This window comes from Mustela lutreola, chromosome 15 (assembly GCF_030435805.1).
Source record: "Mustela lutreola isolate mMusLut2 chromosome 15, mMusLut2.pri, whole genome shotgun sequence".
Lineage (NCBI taxonomy): Eukaryota > Metazoa > Chordata > Mammalia > Carnivora > Mustelidae > Mustela > Mustela lutreola.
Genome location: NC_081304.1, coordinates 21,864,607 through 21,888,757, shown reverse-complemented (window position 1 = coordinate 21,888,757; position 24,151 = coordinate 21,864,607). Strand labels below are relative to the sequence as shown.

The window sequence follows — 24,151 nt, the reverse complement described above, 5'->3', positions numbered from 1 at the left end:
ACACGGCAGGGATTCCTGAGGAGTGGGACAATAGGCCCCTACATGGTGTCCTCCCTCCTTCAGGACAGAAGAATGCTTTGAGTGCCTGAGGGATGGGAGACGGGCTGCTGCCTCCTGCCCCTGCCAAGGGGAATGAACCAGGGGCCCGTCCGCTGAGGGCCGTCTAGCACAGAGGAGCAGGGGGAGAGCCCAGAGCACCTTCCAGTAGGAGCGGGTGAGCAGAGGAGTCGTACTTGCAGCGCTGGTCAGCTTTGTCCAGCAAGGGTGTGAGCTTCAGTAGGAACTCGAAAGCACAGCTGACGTCCTCGGTAAAGTCCTGCAAAGAGCCAGGAGTGACCATCTGGCTTCTAGGCCCTCCGCTCCACCCACAGCTTGTGATGCAGGCTCACGGGGACACCCCGCTGGATATAAAGTGCGACAAGCCGGTCACAGCCACCACCAGCTTGCAGTGACAGGACGGGGAGGAGTGTAGAGGACCAGTGCTCTACGCTGGCCCTGGGCACCCAGGGCACCTCACACCCCGTGTGGCCTGGCCGCCTCCATGTGGAGAGCAGGGGCGCGTATGGACGCACGCAGATGCTCAGGCGCGCTCATGCCTCCAGCCTGCCCCTGGGTGCAAGACACCAATCAGACCCTTCCCTTGACCCCGTTTCTCCCGTGCCCTCGTGGAAAGAAGGATTCACCAACTCCCACGCCCCCCTCATCTCATTTCTCCAGCTTACCTTGTCCCCGTGACAGTATTTCTTTAACTTCACCAACACCTGTGGGATCTAGAGAGTGAGGCAAGAGAAGAAACAGGAAGATCGATTTCTTCTTTTTCCCCCAGAACCGAAGGCATCCCCTCCATCTCCCTGCTCTGAGCAAAGACAGGAAGGAACCCTTCCACCCCAGAAAGGACAGCACTCTGGGGCCAAATCAGAAAGCTGGCAGGCCTCCAAGTGTCCGGTGCCTGATGCCTACAGGCAAAAGGGACCCCTCACTTCTGCTGGTTCCACAAGCAATCGCCATAAGCCCTGGGAACCCTGATTCAAGGACCGGGGCCACTTCTCTTGGCCCATAACTGCCCTGTGCCAGTCTGGCTGATGACAGAGCTAAACGGCACCTGTGTGCTCAGAGATGGCAGGCGCCTGCCAAGTCGGCTAAATATAGCTCTGGGACTTTCAGAGAAAAGACTCAATGGGAACTTGCGCTGGGGACCTGGCAGGTGGCGGACAATGCCAGTGGGGAGAAATGCAGGACAAAGATCCTGGGTGTCGCTGCTTTTCCTGAGAACCATTTCTAGACTGGGCGCTCTGTTGCCCCACGTCCTAGGTACCTTGAGGAAGGTGAAAGCTGTCCACTTGAGCTCCTCTGTACCCTCGGGAGACTCGATGAGCCCCACGAAGCAAGCCTTCCAGATTTCCAGGACAAAAAGTGGGGTGGGAATATGCTGTGGGATGATGCGAGAGTGAAGCCTAAGAGGGCGCCCATCCCCCTTCATCTTCTGAAGGCCCCAGGGTGGGGGCAAGGTGGGGGCTGGTCAGGCGAGCTCAGAGGCCATGCAGGACAGGTGCTGCCCCACTCCAGGGTGAGGAGTAAGGATGTCATGTGAAATGCTAGCAACATGCACAACAGGGATGTGCTTTCCGCCGTGAGTCAGGAGAAACCCCCTTTCTCCTAGGAAGTACCAGAAGACTCCTCTCCACAGCCCCACGTAGCCAGCCCACCATGTGGACAGAGCAGCAGCTCTGGGCCGCCCACCTGCATGCGCTTCACCATCATCAGCTGTTCCACCAGGGGCTGTGTCTCGCCTGTCAGGTTCATGGTGCCCTCGAGCAGGACCACCGCATGGACTGTGGGGTAGCCCGTCTTGTGCAGCTGCTCCGAGTGTACAGCCAGCATCGTGGGGATGCTGAAGGGAACAGATACACAGGGCACAGTGTAGGGAGCCAGGAAGAGACAGAGGGTAGGTGAGAGCAGAGGGGTGGAGGCCAGGGGCCACAACTCCCCACCCACACCCTGGGCCTTTCCTCTCTCCCTCTACCCTGAAGAGCCTGGAAGCCCGGTACCTCCTAATAAGCGTGCCACATTGCTCAGCCTGGCTCCGGAGCTGGGGGTTGCTGAGACTGGCCAGGATCTCCCCAAGCTTCAAGAGAGAATGCTCAATGGCAGTCCAGGAGGCTGGTGGAGGAAAGGCAGACCCACGATGGGAAACAGAGGAGAGGAAGACACTGGCCCTGAGCTCTTCAACTTTGGCCCCACTGGGCCCTCAAAACCACATACGGAGGCTTCCCCTGAGGATGACATGGAGGCCAGGGGCCTGAGGGCAGCATGCACTGTTTCTAGAAGGGGGGTGAGCACCAACAGTGAATACCCTAGAAACCATCCCCAGAGGCCTGCCTTCTAGCGGGGGATGCAAGCAGCCGAACTGAGAGCCTAGGTACAGCCTAACATAGGCAGTGGCAGAGAGAGGCACAGTGGGGTTCCAGTGGCTGGAAAAGGAGGTGGCCCCAAATCGCATCAGGGGTGGCCACCCTTGCAAGTGGGCCCCACTTTCTACTGCCGTTGAGCTAGATCCCTCACCAGCCCTCCTGGGCTACCCCCTGCCTCGTCCTGCCGAGGCCTCTGCTCTCACTGCCCAGCCCCTCTGCAGGTGCCCCCGCCTGGGCCAGCACCACCTCTCAAACTCACTCTCCTCAAGCCTTTGGTCAAGCCCAGATCCTTCTGACAACTCACCCAGCTGGTCCAACCCACTGACCTCTCCTCCCAAATGCTTGAGCTCATGGTCTATACTGCATTAATTCACACTTAATTATGTGTCACTTGTCCTAGTTACAACTCCAGAGGGTCAAATGATGGATACTGGCACCAACTAGCCCGTTAGCCTCCATGTGGCATGGGGAAACAAAAAGATAAGACCTGAGATCCATTAAAATTAAGTTAAATATTCATTCACTTTTCAAGCCACTAAACATTTATCAAGGGCTCAAGATAGGTAAGACACTGTCAACACAGCCCGTTTTCATGGAGGGGTCATCTCCCTGAACTTTCTGACAGGCAACAAAACACACTTTGAGAACCAACAAATATATAAATCCTAATAATAAATTCTCTAAACGGGTCCTGAAGATCTGGGTGTGACCCACTCTAGCATTCTTGTTACTGGAGAATAAGAGATCCTTAGGTGGTCTCAAGCCACTACAAGACTGTGGCCTTGGGCCCCACATCCAGAAACACCAAAGTCTCCCCTCCCACCAGGTGATCTGTCTCCTCTCAGGCTCTGGAGGGTTCCATTATTTCACATCTGCGCTTGAGTCAAGAGGTGCATGATCCAACAGGCCTGAGAGCAGACAGGTACCGTGTTTAAAGGGCCATGTTAGGCAACACTCGAACACAAGAGTCATGTGCTTTCAGATGAGTAGTGTGGAGACAAACACAAGGATGGATGGTGTGCTTCTCTCGTCCTCTAATTTCTTCCGTATATTACATACTGGCCTTGCTCCCCACTAGCATGTATGCTTGTTGAGGGCAGGGACCCTGCCACATGCTCCTTTGGTAGCCCCCCACCCCCCGCCCCCAGCACCTGGCACAGTGCTGGGCATACAATAATGCTCAGTAAATACCTGTTGGTTGATTGGCTCGGGTGCCACCCTGCCCAAGTCCCTGGGATGTATGCAATGCTTATGGGGAGAAAAAAAAGGAAGTGGGATGATTTCAGATCCTCCTGGAAAGAAGTGGGATGGCATCCTGCCTCTCCCCTCTCAATTAAAGAACCAGCTATGGGAACAGTGGCAGGTGGGGCTCAGGGGAACCAAGGGGACATACAGGCCTCCTCTAGTTTGGCGATGTGGAGCAGGGCCCGATTCTTGGTGCTGCTGAGGGTCTTCTCCAGGCGCAGCAGGCACATGGCAAGCTGCTTCTCCCCCGCTGCTGGAGTGCCAGCCTCCAGCCCCTCTCGGAGCCGCTCCGCAGAGGCTGCAGTGCAGCGCAGCAGCCAGTGGAGGGCGCTGAGAAGGGCCCGGCACAGCCCGATGCACTCCTCGGCTTTGCCATGACAGCTACCGGGAAAGGATGCAAAATCTGTCTTGGCTCCAAAGGCTGAAATATGACCCACACCAATGTTCCCCAGAGTGCCTGGCACACCCCTACTAGGGAAGAGAGCTGGGAAGCTAGCAAAGTTCTAGGGAAGACAGCCCTGTAGGCATCCACTGGACAAGATTTCAAATGAGCGCTCCAAAGAAAGAAAAGGCCTTTTGTCCTAGGGCATTAAGTAGAAAAGGAGCAGGATGGGTGGGTGCGGACGGGCAAGTGGGAAGAAGTGCGAGACCCCATCAAGCTGGTGTCAGTCTGTGGGCTAGGAACTTCTCCCTGACACTAAGATAATGCTGGAAGATTCTGAGCCCGGCCGTTACCTCAGTCGGTCACAAAACATGTCCATGATATCCAGCAAAGCCTGGACACACAAGTCCCGGGAAAAGTCATCAAACTGTGGAAAGAACAGCAACAATGCTACAGAACATCTCAGTCAACCCTGGTCTCACACATGAGGCAGATGGCATATTCAGGATGCCTGCTCCTCTATCCTCCAACCTCAGGTTTCAGACTCAGCATTCTTTCAACATCAGAAAGCGACTCCTAATTGCCAGCCCCCACTTCCCGGGATCCCCCTCCCTCCAATGGAACGCGGCAATGCCAGCTAGAGGCACCATGTGCTGCCAGTCCAGTCTGAGCTCGCACCATGTGCTGCCAGTCCAGTCAAGGAGGCGGGGTCCCTTCTGGGACTACCATCTCTCCGCCTCCTGCCCTCCACCTAGCTCGTGAGTGGCTGCGGTCATACCTTACTGATAGCTGTGAGGACAGAGGAGTAGGACACCATCTAGAGGGAAAGAAGAAAGATGAAGTTCAGACTACGGTCACACAGCTGACAGGATCGAATACTGACACTTATTAAAGTTTCTGCAGCTCTCAAAAACCTCAACTCCTTCAAGAGGCCTTCCTCAACCCACCGAAAAAGAGGCACTGTCCCTATTCCTGCTTCTATCAGATTCACATCATCAGCATACGCCCACTGAGAAAATGAGGGTGGGCACTCAAAGGTGCCAAGTTCCATGTTCCCAGGCCATTAACTGTCCACTATATAGAAGGTTCAAGTGACTGCTAGTAAGCAGAAGAACGGACAAGAATGCAGTTATGTTATTTTACTCCTACAAGTTCTATAAATGATACTTTTATTTGGACAAGAAATGGAGACGAACAAACATCCCCTGCAATGAACAGGTAGCACCTAGACCCTGAAAAAGGGAATTTCATTCTACACACTCTTAACTGGTTCTCTAGGACTTATTGTCCAGGACTCCTCCAGGACACCTTCTCTGATCAATCCCAACCCCCCACCCAAAGCTGAAATTCTCTCCCGTGTGCTCCAAGTAACCCCCTTATACCCATTATGCCACAGTGGGTACCTATGGCACCCACCAAACTAGGAGCTCCTTGAGGACAAGGATGCTTTTACTCAGTGACCACGATGGACTTGCTGAAAATGTCTGTAGAATGAGTAAGGAAAGACACATCCCGGATCAGCATTTCTCGAAGTAGCTTCCAAGGTTGCACTGTTCGATAGGGAAGCCATTAGCCACATGTGGCTGTTTAAATTTAAATTAAATAAAACTGAAAATGCAGTTCCTTAGTCAGATTAGCCACATCACCAGTGCTCAACAGGTACATGTGGCTCGTGGTGACTGGACTGGCTGGCAAGATATTGACTGTTTCTGTGATTGTAGCAACTTCTACTACGTGATGGTATTCTGAAGATTCCCCAAGATATTACAAAATCTTAACACACACACACACACACACAGAGCTTCTGTGTGATATGAATTCTGAGAAACCGTAAAATAAATAAAGTTTTCTTTACTATAGGGTATCTCTAAATCATAATACGAATGTATACAGTGAGAATCTCTAAGATAAATGGAGGCAAAGTAAGCAATACTTCCCAAGCTTATTTGACCAAACGAAATCCTACCTGAACTGCGAGCTCCCTGGGAACAGAAATAGAGGTGAATTTGTATCTGTTTCTCTAGAACCTAGCCTGGGCCTAGCACATAGTAGGTCTTCAGCAAGTCTTTATTGCTTTGATGGATTGATGAATTAGATTGATGAATTCTCAGAACTAGCATTCTGAAAAAAATTGTACTTTAAAAATACATCTCTTTTATTAAAACCTCTTCATCACCATCATAAGAATGGAGATGTAGTTCAAAAGAAATAACTAATGTGTCCTGAATGAAATAAAACCTACAGAAAGTCTTCTGCCACTTTTTAAAAAATAGCTACAGCATGCTGATAAAATAGGAATAATACTTTAGAAAGTAGTTACATTTATATACTCAACATCAGTGGCAAAATACACCAAAATAAAAAAGCAGAATACAATGATAGAAACTGTCAGGAAAATCACCAGCCTCATGGGTTGTCTTCCCTAGAGGAATAGAGATTTCCAAAAATTTAAGGAGAAAGTGAAGTCAGCCTCAATGGCCTTAGTATGGTGAATTTCGCATGCATGGCAATGCCTTCTGTGTACAATTTCTCCATCATATGAACAGAGTGCTCTCTGTTCAGACACCTTTAACTACTATTCTCGAACAAACAAGAACAAAACACACACAGGACTTAAATATACAATTAGTGTTCAGCGCTGCTCTCAGTAAGATGTTCTGTGAAGCCATAGCTGGTGTCTGATGGTGATCAAGAAAGTTGGGAGCCTGCCTGGGCAGGATGACCATAACGTTCCAGGCAGAGTGTTTGTTTATTTATAACTGATGTCCCCATAGCAAGAGCTTGGCAGGGAACTGAACCTTGTTGGATACCAACCTGAAGGGGGAGCTGGATGTTCCCTCTGAAACTGACCCCAAACTACAAGAGAACCACCCCCTACCCCAATTCTGTATGTTCTGAGGGACGCTGTATTTTCTAATGTATTTATGGTCTCCAAATTCAGAATTTCGTCCTGTAAGTTTGTGCTAACAGTATCAATAAAGCACAGCTACTCTTGAGACCTAAAAATCCTTTCCACACGGTGAACTCTAAACTGTTTCCCACAGCAGGACTGAACCTATTTCACGCTTAATATATCTATCAAAATAGGAGTTCTCAGCTACCATCAGCCCCTGTGTGGCCCACTGCGCACCTGGCTAGCCCAGACGGACCTGGGGCTCCCTCCTCTCCTCTGCTCGATATTCCACACCCCCAACTACTCCTAAGTGCCCTCCATGTGCACAGCAATGGACCAAAGAGCCTCTTAACTCTGAAGGAAGAAGCAGTGCCTAATTCTGCATAGCATTTTACAAGTATGGAAGCTCCCGCATGGGCATTTACTTCCGTTCTTCCGCCTTGCTCTCTCCCTCTTGCCTTCCCATGGGTGTTTACACATCTCAAGAGTCTTCCACCTTTTAAAGAACTTCCCGCAAGACACCCCCGCCCTCCACTTCCAATTAACCACCACGCTCTCTCTGCTGCTCTCAGAGACATGCATTCTGAGCACTGGTCTCTATCTTCCTGCCTTCTGTTCACAACTCTGCCCACTCCAGTCACTTGTGTCCCTACCTCTGCAGGCATCTCCTCAGGAAGCTCATCAACAAAATGCTTGTTAAGCCCCACTGGTACTTCTCAGTTCCGATCTCATGGACCTCTCCGCAGCACCCAACACCAGGGAACACTTCCGCCTTCTTCACAGTCCTCTCCTCCCTTGGCTACCCTCGATACCACTCTCTCTTACTCTTCTTCCCACCTGAATGCCCTCTTCTTTGCAGACCTGTATGAGGAATCCTTTCCCTGCATGTGACTGGTTCCTCGGGGATTTGGTTTGGGTCTTTTTTTTTTTTTTTTTTGCTCACTCCCCACCCTCTCTGGGGACTCTCGTCCACGCCCACAGCTTCAATCACCATCTGCAGTTGACAACTCTGAAATTAACAATGCCAGTCTAGGCCTCTTCTTCTAAGTTCCGGATATGTATGTTCAACTACCTACCAAGTGTCTTCTCTTTGGTAGCTCACACAGGCACCTTATTTAATAAGGCCAAAATCAGGGGCACCTGGGTGGCTCAGTTGGTTGTGTGTCCGACTCTTGATTTCAGTTCAGATCATGATCTCACGGCCATGGGACTTGGCCCTCACTGGGCTCCATGCTCAGCTGGGAGTCTGCTTGAGATTCTCTCTACTTCTCCCTCTGCCCCTCCCCCTGCTCGTGTTCTAGCTCTCTCTCTAAAATAAATAAATCTTTAAAACTACATGTTTAAAAAAAAAAGAACACTATTTAAAAGAAAAAAAAAAGGCCAGGGGCACCTGAGTGGTGCAGCTGGTTGAGTGTCTGACTCTTGGTTTCAGCTCAGATCATGATCTCAGCCCTATGTCAGGCTCCACGCTGAGTGTGGAGTCAGTTTGGAACTTTCTCTCCCTCTCTCTCTCTGCTCCTCCCCACCATGCTTGCTCACTCTCTCAAATACATAAATAAATCTTAAAAAAAAAAAAAAAAAAAAAACCAAACAGCCAAAATCAATGTCCTCTCCACCCATCAGCTGTACCCCAACTCTAACAATGGCCCTACTCTTCTATTGTGTCCTTATGATCCCATCAGCCATGATCTCATCCTCTCTCTCATGCCCCTCATCACCAAACCCTCTCGTTTGCCACCTCCTGGATGGTTCTTGAATTTATCTTCTTCTTTGCTGCCACTTCCTGTGCTTGTGCTAATATCATCTTTTACCTGAATTACTGCAACAGCCTAAATCAGGGATTGGAAAACCATGGCTCACAAGCCAAACTGGACCCATTATCTTTTTTGTAAATAAAGTTTCATCAGGGGATGCCTGGGTGGCTCAGTCCGTCAAGCATCTGCCTTCCACTCAGGTCATGATTCTGGTCCTAGGACTGAGGCCCATGTTGGACTCCTTATTAGTGAGCAGTCTGCTTCTCCCCTCCTTCTTCCCCTCCCCCTGCTTCTCTCTCTCTCTCTCTCTTTCTCTCACTTACTTTCAATCTCTCAAATAAATAAAATGTTTAAAAATAATAATAAAGTTTCATCAGAACACAGGCATGTCCATTTACTTATATACTATCTATATCTGCTTTCAAACTATAATGACAGAATAATAGTGACAGAAACCACATGGCCTGCAAAGTGGAAAGTATTTACTATCTAATCCTTGGCAAAAAAAGAAGGGAAAAAAAAGCCTGGGGTTCGAGGCTGGCTCAGTAGAAGAGCATGTGACTCTTCATCTCAGAGTCATGAGTCTGAGCCCCAGGATGGTGTAGAGATGACTTAAACAAATAAATAAACTTAAAAAATATACATATGCTGGGGCGTCTGGGTGGCTCAGTGGGTTAAGCCTCTGCGTTCGGCTCAGGTCATGATCTCAGGGTCCTGGGATGGAGCCCCGCATCGGGCTCTCTGCTCGGCAGGGAGCCTGCTTCCCCCCTCTCTCTGCCTGCCTCTCTGCCTACTTGTGATCTCTGTCTGTCAAATAAATAATAAATAAAATCTTAAAAAAAATAGTTAAGTGCAGCAAAAAATAAAAAATATACATATGCCTGGTGAAATGGTCTCCCTACCTTCTGTCTCACCTCCAACTCATTACTTTTTTTATTTATTTATAAAGAATCTTTTTTTTTTTTAAGATTTTATTTATTTGACAGACAGAGATCACAAGTAGGTGAAGAGGCAGGCAGAGAGAAAGAGGAGGAAGCAGGCTCCCCACAGAGCAAAGAGCCTGATGCAGGGCTTGATCCCAGGAGCCCACGAGCCCCTCTCCAACTCGTTCTTAAAACTACCACCAGAGTGATCACCAAAGTGATCTTTCTAAAATTAATCCCAAATTCCCCAAATCCATAGAGTCAAGGAAATCTCCATCAAAATACAATTGGAGGGGCGCCTGGGTGGCTCAGTGGGTTAAAGCCTCTGCCTTCAGCTCAGGTCACGGTCCCAGAGTCCTGGGATCGAGCCCCGAATCAAGCTCTCTGCTCAGCAGGGAGCCTGCTTCCCTTCCTCTCCCTCTGCCTGCTTCTCTGCCTACTTGTGATCTCTGTCAAATAAGTAAATAAATAAGTGATCTTAAAAAAAATACAATTGCGGGGCGCCTGGGTGGCTCAGTGGGTAAAGCCGCTGCCTTCGGCTCAGGTCATGATCTCAGGGTCCTGGGATCGAGTCCCGCATCGGGCTCTCTGCTCAGCAGGGAGCCTGCTTCCTTCTCTCTCTCTCTGCCTGCCTCTCAGTGTACTTGTAATTTCTCTCTGTCAAATAAATAAATAAAATCTTTAAAAAAAAAAAAAAATACAATTGGATTTTTAAAAAATAATTTAACAAGTTGATTTTAAAATTTGGAAAATGTGTGAAAACAGTCAAAACATTTTTGAAAAATAAAACAACTAAGCAAAGACTTACCTAACCAGACATCAAACATACTGTAAAGGTTTAGTAATAAAACAATAAAGTACTAGTGCAAGCAGAGACAAATATATCAATGAACTAAACTAAAATATCAAGAAATAGACCTTTGTCTGTAAGAGAATTTAGGATATGGATGAATGGCCTATTCAATAAAGGCAGTTGAGCCAACTGTCCATCTGTTTGGAGAAATAAATAAATTTGGATCTCTTCCTCACACCACAATAAATTCTAAGTGGATCAAACAAAATAAATACACAAAATAAAAGTGAAGTGTTGGCAGAAATAGGAGAAGAACATATTTTGATCCTTGGAGCAGGGAAGCCTTTAAGCAAGAGAAAGCCATATAGGCAAAATGGTTAAAACTGTTAAAACTGTTACAACAAAAATATTAAAAATTTCTGCCTGCTAAGAAAGTAAAAGCAGGTGTGCCTAGGTGGCTCAGTAGGTTAAGCGTCTGCCTTTGGCTCAGGTCATGATCACAGGGTCCTGGGATCCAACCCTGAGTGTCAGGCTCAGCAGGGAGTCTGCTTCTCCCTCTCCCTCTGCCTGCCACTTCCCCTGCTTGCGTGTGTGCGCTCTCGCTCTCTCTCTCTCTCTCTCTCTCTCTCTGTCAAATGAATTAAATCTTTTTAAAAACAAAAAAAAAATGAAAACCAAAAAGTTAAAAAAAAAGTGATAGAAAATTTCACAGATAAGGATTACAAGATCAATTATATTAAGACACTTAAAAGTCAGTAAGAATTCTTCTTGGGGTGATAAAAATGTTCTCAATTGCCTATGGTAGTAGTTGCATAACTCTGAAAATACTACAAATCAGTAAATTGTATACTTTAAATGGGTAAATTGTATAGTATGTGATTTATATCTCAATAAAGCTTTTACAATAAAAAAAAAGAAAGAAAAATGGGCAACTGATACGTGTAAGCCATTCCCAGAGATATACAGAGAGCCAATAAACATATTAAAAAAATGCTCAACATCACAGTTATGGAAATACAAATTATAATGTGATGTAATTTTTTGCTTTCTGGAAAGGAATTTTAAAAAATTCTATCCAACATTAGAAAGGTGTTGAGAAACACTGTCAAACACCATGGACGGGGGATGCCTGGGTGGCTCAGTCAGTTAAGTGTCTGTCTTTGGCTCAGGTCATGATCCCAGAGTCCTGGGATCGAGTTCTGTATCGGGCTCCCTGCTCGATGGTGAGCCTGTTTCTCTCTCTCCCTCTGCCTGCCTCTCTGCCTACTTGTGCTCTCTCTCGGTGTGTCAAATAAATAAATAAAATCTTTAAAAAAACAAAAAAAAACCCACTATGGATGGGGTATAAACTAATACCATCCTTCCTAGAGGGCAAATTGCAGGATGTACTATAATTGAATATGGGGGATTTTTTTTCTTTTCCTTCCTTCCTTCCTTTCTTTTTAGAGAAGGAAGAAGGGAGGAGGGAAGGGCAGAAGGAGAAGGAGAGAGAATCTTAAGCAGGCTCCACACCCAGCATGGAGCCTGACTCAGGGCACAATCTCACAAACCTGAGATCATGACGTGGGCCAAAACTGAATCAGATGCTTAACTGACTGAGCCACCCAGGCACCCTGAATATGTGGGAATTCTTTAAACTAGCAATTCCATTTCTAGATATCTATCCTAGGGAAACAGTCCCAGAAGTGTAGACAAGTAAGTATAAGAATGTTCAATGAGGGGTGCCTGGGTGATTAGGTCAGTTAAATGTCTGATTTGGGCCAGGTCATGTTCTCAGGGTCCTGGGACTGAATTCCAAATCAGGAATCCCCTCTCAAGCAGGAAGTCTGTCCCTCTGCCCCTCCCCACCCTCGCTCATGCTCTCTCTCTCCCCCTCTCTCAAATAAATAAATAAAATATTTTTTAAAAAAAGAAAGTTCAATGAAACAATGAGTATAACAGTAAAAAATTAAAAACCTGTATTACAGTACACACAAAACATTATGCAGCAGTAAAAGAATAATGTAGATGAGTATGTGCTCACATGGAAAGCATACATAAGCTAAGAGGAAAAAGGAAGTACAAGAACTACATGCTGCCTGAGGGTTACTACTCAGCAATCTAAAAAGAATGAACTGATGACATGCACAGCCACACAGATAAAACGTTTATTTTTTGGGACGCCTGGGTGGCTCAGGCGTTTAAGTCACTGCCTTCAGCTCAGGTCATGATCTCAGGATCCTGGGATCGGGCCCCACATCGGGCTCTCTGTTCAGCGGGGAACCTGCTTCCTCCCCTCCCTCTCTGCCTGCCTCTCTGCCTACTCGTGATCTCTCTGTCAAATACATAAACGAAATCTTAAAAAAAAAATTTTTTTTAAGACGTATTTATTTATTTATTTATTTGAGCAAGAGAGAATGAAAGCACAGAGGGGAGGGGCTGAAAGAGAGATGGTCCCAAGCAGACTCTGCACTGAACAGAGAGCCTGACGCGGGGCTCCATCTCACAACCCTGAGACCATGACCTGGGCCAAAACCAAGAGTCAGATGCCCAACCGACTGCGCCACCCAGGTGCCCCTCAAAGACATTTATGGAAAACAAAAGAAGACAGAGTATAGAGTGTTTGCTATACAGTTCCATTTCAGTGAGTTCCAAATATAAACAAGACTAATCTACAGTGACAGAAAACATTTAGTGGTTGTAGGAGGATGGGATAGAAAAGGGCACATGGGAACTTTCTGGGAAAACAGAAATGTTCTGTATCTTATTTTGAATGTTAGTGACATGGGTATATACAATTGCTAAAACTCAGTGAATTCGTCTTAAGATCTGCATTTTTTTTTTAAGATTTTATTTATTTATTTGACAGACAGAGATCACAAGTAGGCAGAGAGGCAGGCAGAGAGAGAGAGGAGGAAGCAGGCTCCCCGCTGAGCAGAGAGCCCGATGCAAGGCTCAATCCCAGGACCCCGGGATCATGACCTGAGCTGAAGGCAGAGGCTTTAGCCCACTGAGCCACCCAGGCGCCTCTACATTTTTGTTACATGTTAAACAGCTATACACACACACACACACATACACACACACAAATGCTACCACACCATTCCTCCACTTACAACTCTTTAAATGATTACTCGTCACCCTAGGATAAAGTCCAAACTCTATAGCATCACCCATAGGTCCTTTATCACCCACAAGCCTCCCTATCTCTCTATAAACCAGTCTCCTTCTTGAAGTGCTAGCCCAGCAGTTCTTAAAATATGGTCCAGGAACCCCTGGAATCTATGAAGTTAAAACTATTTTTTAAATACTGCTAAGATGTGGGGTGCCTGGGTGGCTCAGTGGGTTAAGCCTCTGCCTTTGGCTCAGGTCATGGTCTGAGGGTCCTGGGATCAAGCCCTGCATCAGGCTCTCTGCTCAGCAGGGAGCCTGCTTCCCCCTCTCTCTGCCTGCCTCTCTGTCTACTTGTGATCTCTCTTTCTCTATCAAATAAATAAATAAAATCTTAAATAAATAAATTATTATTATTATTTTAATTTATTTTTCATAGAGAGAGAGGGCAAGTGAGCCCACAAGTAGGCAGAGCATCAGGCAGAGGTGGAGAGAGAAGCAGGCTCCCTGCTGAGCAAGAAGCCCAATGTGGGACTCGATCCCAGGACCCTGGGATCATGACCTGAGCCAAAGACAGTGGCTTAACCAATTAGGCCACCCAGGCATCCCTCGTTTGCCTTTTCTACTCTCATTCTCCCACAACAGTATGTGGAATGTCCCAGAGGCTCCATGACATGTGAATCATATAATTAAATGCGTCAACAATTGGAATATCTGTGTTACTCAGTAACAGATATGTTCCACATGACCAATTCATGATATTATAAAATTACACATAAGTAAAAGATCTGTTCAAGGTGCAAGAAAGAGACCAATGGATTTTAATGTAACAGAGTATAAGAAGTTCATTGAGTGGAGCCTGGTGACTCCTGATCTCAGGGTCGTGAGTTCAAGCCCCATGTTGGATGTAGAGCTTACTTAAAAATCAATTAACTAATTTTTTTAAGTTCATTGATATGGTTTCACATCACCTGTTGAATTTAGTGTGTCAACGAATATCCATTTATTTTGAAAAGCTTATTAACATTCTCTGCCCCTGGGGCACCTGGGTGGCTCACTGGGTTAAAGCCTCTGCCTTCAGCTCAGGTCATGATCTCAAGGTCCTGGGATTAAGCCCCGCATCCGCATCCGGCTCTCTGCTCAACAGGGAGCCTGCTTCCCTTCCTCTCTCTCTGCCTGCCTCTCTGCCTGCTTGTGATCTCTGTCAGTCAAATAAATAAATAAAATCTTAAAAAAAAAACAAAAACTGCCCTTTTCAAACTAAATATCTGATATCTGAGGACAGATTTTTCTTCATACAATTTAGCCAAAATAACCTACTGCAACAATTGAATGCAGAAGTGATAGGAGAATTCAGCTGTCTTCTATTAAACCATTAAAGAGATTAGCAAAAACGTAAAACGATGCTACTTTCCTCACTAGCTTTTTTGTTTTGGAAAATATGGTTTTCACTAAAAGGCTATTTATATTAACATGTAATATAACAGGCTTTATTTAATAGACTTTGCTTTTTGTTACTTTTAAGTAAGTTCATAAATATTTTTTAAATTTCTCAGTTTTCATTTCTAAAATAGTAAATATGGATACATGAAATACATATAAACAAAAGCTTTGTGGGAGTCTCAATAGTTTTTAAGAGCATAAAAGGATGCTGAGACCAAAACTACTGCTCTAGCCAGACAAATTTTCGGTTCCTAAACAACATGCGATTTTTGCCTCCCAGACTTTACATAAGCTTTTCTTTCTGCTTTTCACCAATCTGCTTGGCTAATTCCTATTAACCATAAGTTCTTAGTTTAAACAACACTTTCTCCAGAAAGCCTTCCCTGATTGCTCACTGAATTCCATGCCTCTCTCACATACTCTCCTAATACTGTCCTACCCTACATCATAAACCCATCCTGTGACTGATTGCTTATTTTCATGTCTGTTTTTCCCCACTAAATTCCTTGTGGACTGGGATCAGGTCTTGTTCTCCAAGGGCCTACACCACTGACACGTTCATGAATATTTAAGTTAATGTATATATCCCCAGGGCCTACACCACTGACACGTTCATGAATATTTAAGTTAATGTAACATTCATCACAACCAATGAAATATTATTATTTTCACAAGACAACTGAAGCTCAGAGAAGTGATGTGTTCAAACAAATTCACCTAGAAAGTGTAAGCTGACAAGTGTACTCCAAGTCTTTTACCTTGAAATCCTCACTCTCTGGAATAGATGGGGCAGTTTACCTGGGAACTAATGGCATACTTCAGGTAGGACAGGATGAGAGGATTGGGGGAGGGTCCAATCATGGCCTGCTCCAGTAGTGCTTCTGCAAAGGGAATAACAAAGCAAGACTGAGTGGTTACAGCTTTTCTGGGTTTAGCCCTCCCAGCCTTCCTTCCTACTTCAGTTGAGACCTGCTAGGTTGAGAATGTCCCAGGTGGCTCCTTTAGGAAAGAATTTCTTCATGTTGATTGCCCACTGGTAGTCACTCCATCGCTCCTTCCAGGCTTGCAAAATGGCTTGCTTCAAGTTCACTACCTTCATGATTTCACGCTGAGAAGGGGCCGGTGGCAGTCAGCTCTGCGTTGGAAGAAACTGAGCTAAGAGAAGGAGAGGGGATTCTGAATTAAAGCACTGGGGAGGGCCGAGCTGAATCAAACGGATATAGGAGGATTTAAGGGAGGTAGAGTAATTAGAAAGAAAAAATGGGAAAGAGTATAAGAAAGAAATTCTGTCAGGTTCCTTCCTCCTGAATCATCCTTCCTTCAACTGGAGCACTAAGAAAAGGGTGTCCAAGGGGCTTAAAGAGTGAAGACAGAGGATGGCAAGGGGTTAAGCCCATTCCGATTGTCTAATTACGCCCTTAGCTCCGGCTGCGTCCTCAGACCATACCACCCCAAATCGAGAGTTTTTTCTCTAGTTCTTCCACCTACCCCAACCTTGAAAGTATAATCCCCTATTTCCTTTTCATCCACCACCTCCCCAATTTCAAAGCCTACCGTACAAGATAGGTCTAGAGCCTAGGTATCGCCATCTTGGCACTTTTCAAAGAGCTTAACTTCTATTGGCTGGGAGTAAAAATCACGAGCCAATAATAATGCAGCAAGAGATAGGTCGCTCCGCGATGTCTTCTGGGAATTGTAGTTCCTTGGACAGGGCTAGCGAGGGCGCTAAGGGACTAAGGTATCCCGCCCACATTGTTTTTCTGCTTTAGAGAAGGACGTGTATAAACTGAAGCATCAGAGACTCAGGGGGCGGAGGGAGCGGAGAGCTCTTGAAAGACCGTTCTCAAGCAAGCGTCGCCCAAAGACGTCACTATTGACCAGGCATTTAAATGATATTCTGACCCCCTTCCTTTACAATCTACTTACTATGCACAGCATGGGTGTGGCGTTCGTTCAGCAATACTTCTTACTCTTTCTAGACTGTTTTTTTTTTGGGGGGGGGGTGCTCTTACACCCCTGGGTGTACCAGAATCCTTATTTCCACACCTGTATTGCAGAGATGACACTGGGGCTTGATCAGTTGTACACACATCACCATTTAACCCCCAAATTAGGCAGTCCTCCCAGAATCTCCTGGCCCTGCATACTGCTTGAATATGGGGAGAAGTAAAGAGGAAACTGAGGTTAAGGTTATCAAAAATAAGGGGAATCTAAGAAATTGTCATAGCCAAGAGGGCTTAAGGAGACATAATTATTAAATATAAGCTGGCATCCTGGATGTCATCCTGGAACAGAAGAACACTGGGTGAAAACTTAAGGACTGTGAGTAAAGCATAGACATTAGTTAATAGTGACATATCAAGGGGCGCTTGGGTGGCTCAGTGGGTTAAAGCCTCTGCTTTCGGCTCAGGTCATGATCCCAGGGTCCTGGGATCGAGCCCCGCATTGGGCTCTCTGCTCAGCAGGGAGCCTGCTTCCTCCTCTCTCTCTGTCTGCCTCTCTGCCTACTTGTGATCTCTGCCTGTCAAATAAATAAATACATCTTAAAAAAAAAAAATAGTGACATATCAATATTAGTTCATTAGCTGTTAAAACTACCATACTGGGGCGCCTGGGTGGCTCAGTGGGTTGAGGCCTCTGCCTTTGGCTCAGGTTGTGATCTCGGGGTCCTGGGATTGAGCCCCACATCGGGCTCTCTGCTCGGCGGGGAACCTGCTTTGCCCCCACCCTGCCTGCCTCTCTGCCTACTTGTGATATCTGTCTGTCAAATAAATAAGTAAATAAATAAATAAATGTTTTTTAAAAATACCATACTAGGGGCACCTGGGTGGCTCAGTGGGTTAAAGCCTCTGCCTTCAGGTCGGGTCATGGTCCCAGGGTCCTGGGATCGAGCCCCACATCGGGCTCTCTGCTCAGCGGGAAGCCTGCTTCCTCCTCTCTCTGCCTGCCTCTCTGCCTACTTGGGATCTCTGTCTGTCAAATAAATAAATAAAATCTTAAAAAAAAAATACCATACTAATGTAAGAGGCTAATAAAAGGAGAAATTGGCTATGGCATGTATGGAGCCCCTACTATGTTCAAATCTTTTCCTATAAGTCTAAAACTACCCCTTTTTTTTTAAGTTTATTAAAAACAATACAATGTCTGGGCGCCTGGGTGGCTCAGTGGGTTAAGCCGCTGCCTTCGGCTCAGGTCATGATCTCAGGGTCCTGGGATCGAGTCCCGCATCGGGCTCTCTGCTCAGCAGGGAGCCTGCTTCCTCCTCTCTCTGCCTGCCTCTCTGCTTACTTGTAATTTCTCTCTGTCAAATAAATTAAAAAAAAAAAAAAAAACAATACAATGTCTTGCTTATCCTAGGGAACAAAATCATGCATAATTATATTCAGGGCTTTAGACATTAGCCTTCTTTTCCCCCTTCAGTGAGAAGCTCAGAAACGCATGCTATTCACCTCTGGCTCCAGTGTCTGAGCCTTCTCTATATATGGCCCTTATCCCTGCCCTGTCCTGGGGACAGATCGTCCCTAACATTTATAACCAAGGACAAGAGTAAACATGGAGGCCACAACCAGCATTCTGTCACCCTCTACTTTCAGCTCCCCCATCCCATACCCTAAGGCTGATATCCCAGTCCTTGAGGCCGAGTCCCATCCCTATTCTCCAGCAACCATTCTTTGGCCACACTTTTGCAAAATCAGTCGTCAGGGGGATGAATCTGGAAGCACAGCGCACTCAGACTCTAGAAGCAAACTTGTTGGCCCTTGGGGCAGAGAATAACAGGATTCTGGGTATGGGAGCAAAATCACAACAGGGAGACAAGGACCCCTATTCTCAGGGGTAGAGTGCAGCTGAAGGAGGACCAGATCACAGCCCGCTGAGGTCATTACTGCCTATGGCTTCTCCTTCCCCATGCACCCATCCACACTGCCTCCATTCTGCTCCCCTTTGTGCCTACCTAAGTGACACCACTGGGAAATAGTATTTCTGCAAAACAGCTGCCAAACTTCCAAACAGGAAGGAGGGAGAACCCAAACTCCTCACACTTAACTTCCAACCTGCCCCCAGCTATACTTGAGACAACCACAAATCCCACACTCACTCGCCCTTGACACAACCACAAACCCTGTTCTTCTGCAGCCTCACATGTACCTGGCCTCCCTTCTCCCAGGCCCCAACTTGGCCTTTGCCTGCTCCCCCCACCCATTCCTTTCTGGTGACAGCACCCCAGCATCCCCTCCTTTGAGCCCTCCCTGGGTCCTATAGCTCCTTTCCCATCCCTCATAGCCCAAACTGTCCCTCTTAGAGAGAAGTTGTCAACTTTGGGACTGCTCCTGACTGAGTTAGTGGGTGTTGGTACATTTGTGGGAATATCTGGGCCCTGAGGATAGTGATATTCTGAGCTTAAACCATCCCTCTCTGGCAGAAAGCCTGGCAGATCTCTGGGGGATGGAGGGGTACCTCCTTCCCACTTCACAGTGGCAGGGAGGCGGCGTTTGTAGTCAGGCCATCTGCCTTCCCTGTCCCCCCACCTCTTACCAGCAGCTCCCTTTCTAGGCTTGGCAGGGTTCCCCCAAGGACTGGACTCCTAAGGGACTATGAGGACTCCCTTAGCTCTGGACATGGGCCATCTTCAATTTCTCTACTTTGACTGTCCTGCCTTTCTGGTCTATCAATATCAGAGACAGCCCTTCCATACACGACCTCTTCCCTCCACACCATGTTAGCTTCCCAGGACCCACTGGCTCCTTGGCTGGATCCTCTGTCCCCAAGGATGGGGATCTCTGAAAATCCTCCTGTGGGTAAGAGAAGAGGTACCAGCATACCCTCTGGATAGAAAGGAAACCATCCCTCTCAAATGCCCTTCTTACCCCACTTTCTTTGCTGTCCATTTCTTCCCCCTCAGCACTGATAAAGGCTAAGCTTCCACCTCTGCTCCCTTAGTTCCAAGCCCCAACCTCTTCATCTTGTTGGCTGGTCTGGCAGGGGAAAGGGTCTGCCTGGAAAAGTGGGGCAGATGGAAGACACCCAGGAGGAATGACATGGCAACATTGGAGCAGTGGCAGGAAAGAAGCTGGTAGGCCACCGGGGGGCTTGGGGCTGGGTAAGGGGCTGTGGGGAATAGGGCTTTTTGGTACCCAAAGGGATGGGTACATTCCTTATCAGGGCTAGAAAAAGGTGTAAGGAAAAGTGGCACGAGTCTAGACCCAGAAACACTGAAATGCTTGGTAAGCGTACAAGGCACAAAGTGTTTCAGCATCCCTTCGCTACACAGGGAAACTGAGTCATTCCCCTCCCCTAGCTGGAAAATTTTCTTTGGATGCTTGCCTGGGTCCCCCCACTCTGGGGAGTTAATTGGCAGCAGGTGCATGGAGAAAGACTTGTTCTCACACACTCATATCCAGCTGGTTCCAAACCAGTCCCCTTCCCCGAGCAGTCCCACATCAAAATCCCCACTTTCTATCTCTCTGGGGGAGAGGGGGAGGGGAGGGGATAAGCCTACGATGTGGACCCACCTCAGGACGGTTCCTGGATCCCCCACAGTTCCCCATGTCTGTCTTCCCACTGCCCCACAGAGGTCCAGAGAGAAGCCAGCCAGGACAATGAAAGGCATATTTGAACTAACCATTGGAGTAGTTTCCTCTCCAACTCCCTGAAGGATGTCTTCCGTCTTCACACTCAGCTCAGAGAAGAGACGTCCTGTGATCCCCAGGCCTGGACAGTGGCAGGGAAAGGAAGCCAGCCTGTCATTTCCTTTGCACCACTCCTCCTTCCAGGCCCTGAGAACCACTCTACACTCTTGGCCTCCATACCAGCTTGTCCCATCTCCTTTCATTGGAGGGGGGAGGGCTGCATTCTGGGAAGGCTCAAACTCTATGGTAAAGGACACTCTGCCCCTACCCTCCTCCCCTCTCTCCTGGTAAAGGCAGGATGAGGAGGCTCTATGCAAGAGTGTGAAACCAGGGACACCTGGGTGGCTCAGTGAGTTGAGCCTCTGCCTTCAGCTCAAGCCCCACATCTGGCTCTCTGCTCCGCTGGGAGCCTGCTTCCCGCTCTCTCTCTCTGCCTGCCTCTCTGCCTACTTGTGATCTCTGTCTGTGAAATAAATAAATAAAATCTTTGAAGAAAAAAAGTGTGAAACCAAAAGCTGGAAAATTTAGGGGGTCCAATATCTGGCACATATTAAATGCTTAAAAAAAAAAAAAGGTATCAAAAGAATGAATAAAAGTAGAAGAACCCCTGAAAGGCAACCTGGAGAAGGTGTCAGCTTCTTTTTCCACTTCATCCCTCAGTTACCAAGAGCAAGGTTCAGCCAGGCCTGAGTCCCTTCCCTGGCCCTCTGCTTTATGACCCATACCCAGGGCACCTGATAGGACAAAGATGATTGGGAGGGGGACATTAAGTGGCCCATTTACCTTCAGCAGGTCTTTCATTGGTGAATTTCCCAGTCTCTTGTCTGCCAGCCAACTGATCCCCAACTCCCATAAGCTGTCCCCCCTTTCTTTTCTCCATTTTCACTATCTTTCTTGATTGAAAGATCACTGAGGGGGAGAAACACCTGAGGTTTAGCTTTTCTTAGCTGGTTTCCCCTGCTGTCTTTCCAGAACTCCTCAATAAATGGGGCTGTGTCTGCAGAGTCAGGGGGTATCTACTGGGTACTTCACCACTTGCTGACATCACCCAGAGCCTAGGAGCTCCAGATTGGGGAGAGGTGGGATTACTGAGGCCCAGGTCTCCAGGTAATTCCAGGGCAGGCTGGGAAAGGGTCTGTCCCCTGTTTCCACACCCCCCCCCCACAACTGTTTGTGGCTTCTTGGCACAAGAAGGATGGTGTGGAGGATGCTGTGTGGGGTCTTGGCTTCCAGGTTTTGGGGGAAGCTCTTCAGAAAGATATCTGGATCCCCTGGTTTCTAGGGGTGGGACCCTGAGAAATCTTGGGGTGCTTCCTAGCAACAGTCTGGGAAGGAAGGAAGGAAGGAGGAAGGGAGAGAGGGCGGGGCCCAGGCATAGCTGCTCCGATGGGAGCCCAGAGAACAGGCTGTTCCTGCTGCCTCCTTAGCAACCAAAATCTGAGAGGGAGGGGACCATCAGGCAGATCCCCTTGGAGGGTATCTAACCATCCTCACTTGTGCCCTCCCCCCCCTCCCCAGGGATTCAGCCCTGAAGCAGAGGTGGGGGGGGATGGGAGGAGACAGCCTGAGTGGGGGTTTCCTGGCAAGGACACAACAGAAGCTGGGGCTGAAATGACTCTGAGAGGAGCTAGAAGTGTCAAGAAATGGGGGTAGGCAGGATGAGTGGGGCAGAAAGGGGGCTGATGCAACACCAGGCAGGGGCTATAAGCCCAGACCTGGGCTGGATCCCAGCATCTGGCTGTATGCCTGCTTTAGAGGCTGTGTGCCCTTCACTTTGCCCTTGCCCAGGTCTGTTACTAGCCCATATTGGGAGCCAAGGCAGAGAGGTAAGGAGAAGATGGGAGTGGTAAACTCTTATTTTTGAGTTCCAGGTGCCCCACTCTGCCCCTGGGGGTGGGGGGGAGGTAGATCAGGAGGCACTTCATTTTCTGTGGCTTTGGGTCTAGGATTTCAAAAAGTCTCCCTCACCAGATATCTTTAGGGCCTTTTGTCAGAGAAACAAACGTGGAGGAAGCTGAAGTAGAAGGGAGACAAACCCATAGCACTTTTGTGTTCCCCCTCTGGACTGCATCACCCTGTCCTGATCCAGATTAGTGCTAGATCCCATGGCCTCCTGGTTCTGCCTGATGGATGCAGAGTATAAATGTAGCTCATCTCATAAAGGTATCCCATGCATGGGGCTTCTAGCTCAATTCCCTGGGCAGTGCAATCTCAAGAGACTATTCCTATCCAGGGTAGAGCACGCACCCTAAGCAGTGCACATCACAGCCTTGCTCCCCCGGGGGTATCAGACAAACGTGATCACCGAGACATAGCATTAACTGGCAGACAGCCAGCCTCAGTGCACCTCGCACTGCACACTGCCCTGACTCTCCACAATGCAGCCTTCTGCCCCACACTGCCGCTGTTGCATGTCCACTGCAAGCCCAGGCTGAACCCACAGGTTCACGGACTGCATGCTGACTCTGCACACAGTAGACTCAAATCCCCAGTGCAGCTGCCATTGAGCACTGCAGGCTCCCTTCTCCCATTGCATACCCCTCATCACCACCCACTCTGCAGCCTGCAGATTTCATCCCAGCCACCCTTGTTATCCCCATGATTCCCAGGGGGTCCCAAGAGAGGCCTTCCCCTCCCCTGTGCCTTGCAGACCCCAATGGTGCTCCACCCACCCCACCCCCATCCCAAGAGAAATGTCTCCAACAGAGATGAGGATCCAAGAGCTGGAGAGGGACATGAGCAAGGGCAGCCCTACTCAGACAGACTTAGAACTCCACACATAGCAAGGGATTCTGCCCAGTATAAACCAGGCAATTGGTAGAGCAGTTCCCCTTAACACAGACACACACACACACACACCACCCCAAGAGCAGACTTTGGAGACAGGGCCCCGCCCTGGGAGCCAAGGAAAGGCTGTGGCCCCCGCTGGTAAAACTGGGCTAATGACAGTGGGGGAACCGGCGGGGCCAGGGGGGTGCTGGGGTAATTAGGGTTCTGCCTGGCGCTGGGAGATCCCGAGATGAAAGGGGCTCTGGCGTCACTGAGATGGTTTTATGTCCATGAATGCAGGTGTGTGTGTGTGTGTGTGTGTGTGTGTGTGTGTGTACATGAGGGGTGGGGCTGGCAGGGCCTCTCCTTTGGGGAAGGAGATCCATTTTTATGCAGCCTGCCCTCCTCCAGAGACTGGCCCCAGTACCATTTGGATTTTGGTGGGGGCAAACACAGGAGGAAATATCACCACTGCAAAGTGAGAGGTGAGGAGGTAGGAGCAAGATTTGACCCCTCCCCAGCTCTCCAAAGGGACCAGATTGTTGAGGAAATAACTGATGAGAGTGACTAGAAAGCCTACATTGGAAGAGGGTGACATTTGAAAGAGGAGGCAGTGGATCAGGTAATAATGTTAGAAATGAGAGGGAAAGGGAGGTAAGGGGAGTAAACCTTCCAACGGGATTAAGAACGTGGGATGATTGAGGTAAAAAGGACCCCAGAGCTCACTTGCCCAACCCTCACGTTTTAAGGTTGAGGAAGCTCTGTCCCCGAGAGCGGTGGTGATTTGCTCAAGGTCACACAGTGAGTTACTGGCGAAGAAG

At 48.0% G+C, this 24,151-nt stretch overlaps 1 protein-coding gene across 10 annotated transcripts in view; it reads right to left on the bottom strand.

The window, feature by feature from the left end:
- Nucleotides 1–24,151, bottom strand: part of MED24 (mediator complex subunit 24) — a 34,235-nt gene that overhangs the window by 9,150 nt on the left and 934 nt on the right. For 4 of the 10 annotated variants that reach the window (XM_059150043.1, XM_059150051.1, XM_059150049.1 and 1 more), the window contains exons 1-12: nucleotides 16,489–16,559; nucleotides 15,904–16,089; nucleotides 15,733–15,815; nucleotides 4,817–4,855; nucleotides 4,392–4,465; nucleotides 3,805–4,037; nucleotides 3,603–3,659; nucleotides 2,049–2,160; nucleotides 1,741–1,891; nucleotides 1,316–1,429; nucleotides 723–770; nucleotides 234–316 (exon numbers count right to left, since the gene is read on the bottom strand). In XM_059150043.1, the coding sequence (XP_059006026.1) occupies nucleotides 234–316; nucleotides 723–770; nucleotides 1,316–1,429; nucleotides 1,741–1,891; nucleotides 2,049–2,160; nucleotides 3,603–3,659; nucleotides 3,805–4,037; nucleotides 4,392–4,465; nucleotides 4,817–4,855; nucleotides 15,733–15,815; nucleotides 15,904–16,033 (1,124 nt within the window). In that variant the 5' untranslated portion in view covers nucleotides 16,034–16,089; nucleotides 16,489–16,559. Of the gene's footprint in view, nucleotides 1–233; nucleotides 317–722; nucleotides 771–1,315; nucleotides 1,430–1,740; nucleotides 1,892–2,048; nucleotides 2,161–3,602; nucleotides 3,660–3,804; nucleotides 4,038–4,391; nucleotides 4,466–4,816; nucleotides 4,856–15,732; nucleotides 15,816–15,903; nucleotides 16,090–16,422; nucleotides 16,467–16,488; nucleotides 16,560–20,554; nucleotides 20,644–24,151 lie in introns of those variants that run through there. The other 6 variants (XM_059150045.1, XM_059150047.1, XM_059150046.1 and 3 more) reach the window with 6 other exon arrangements.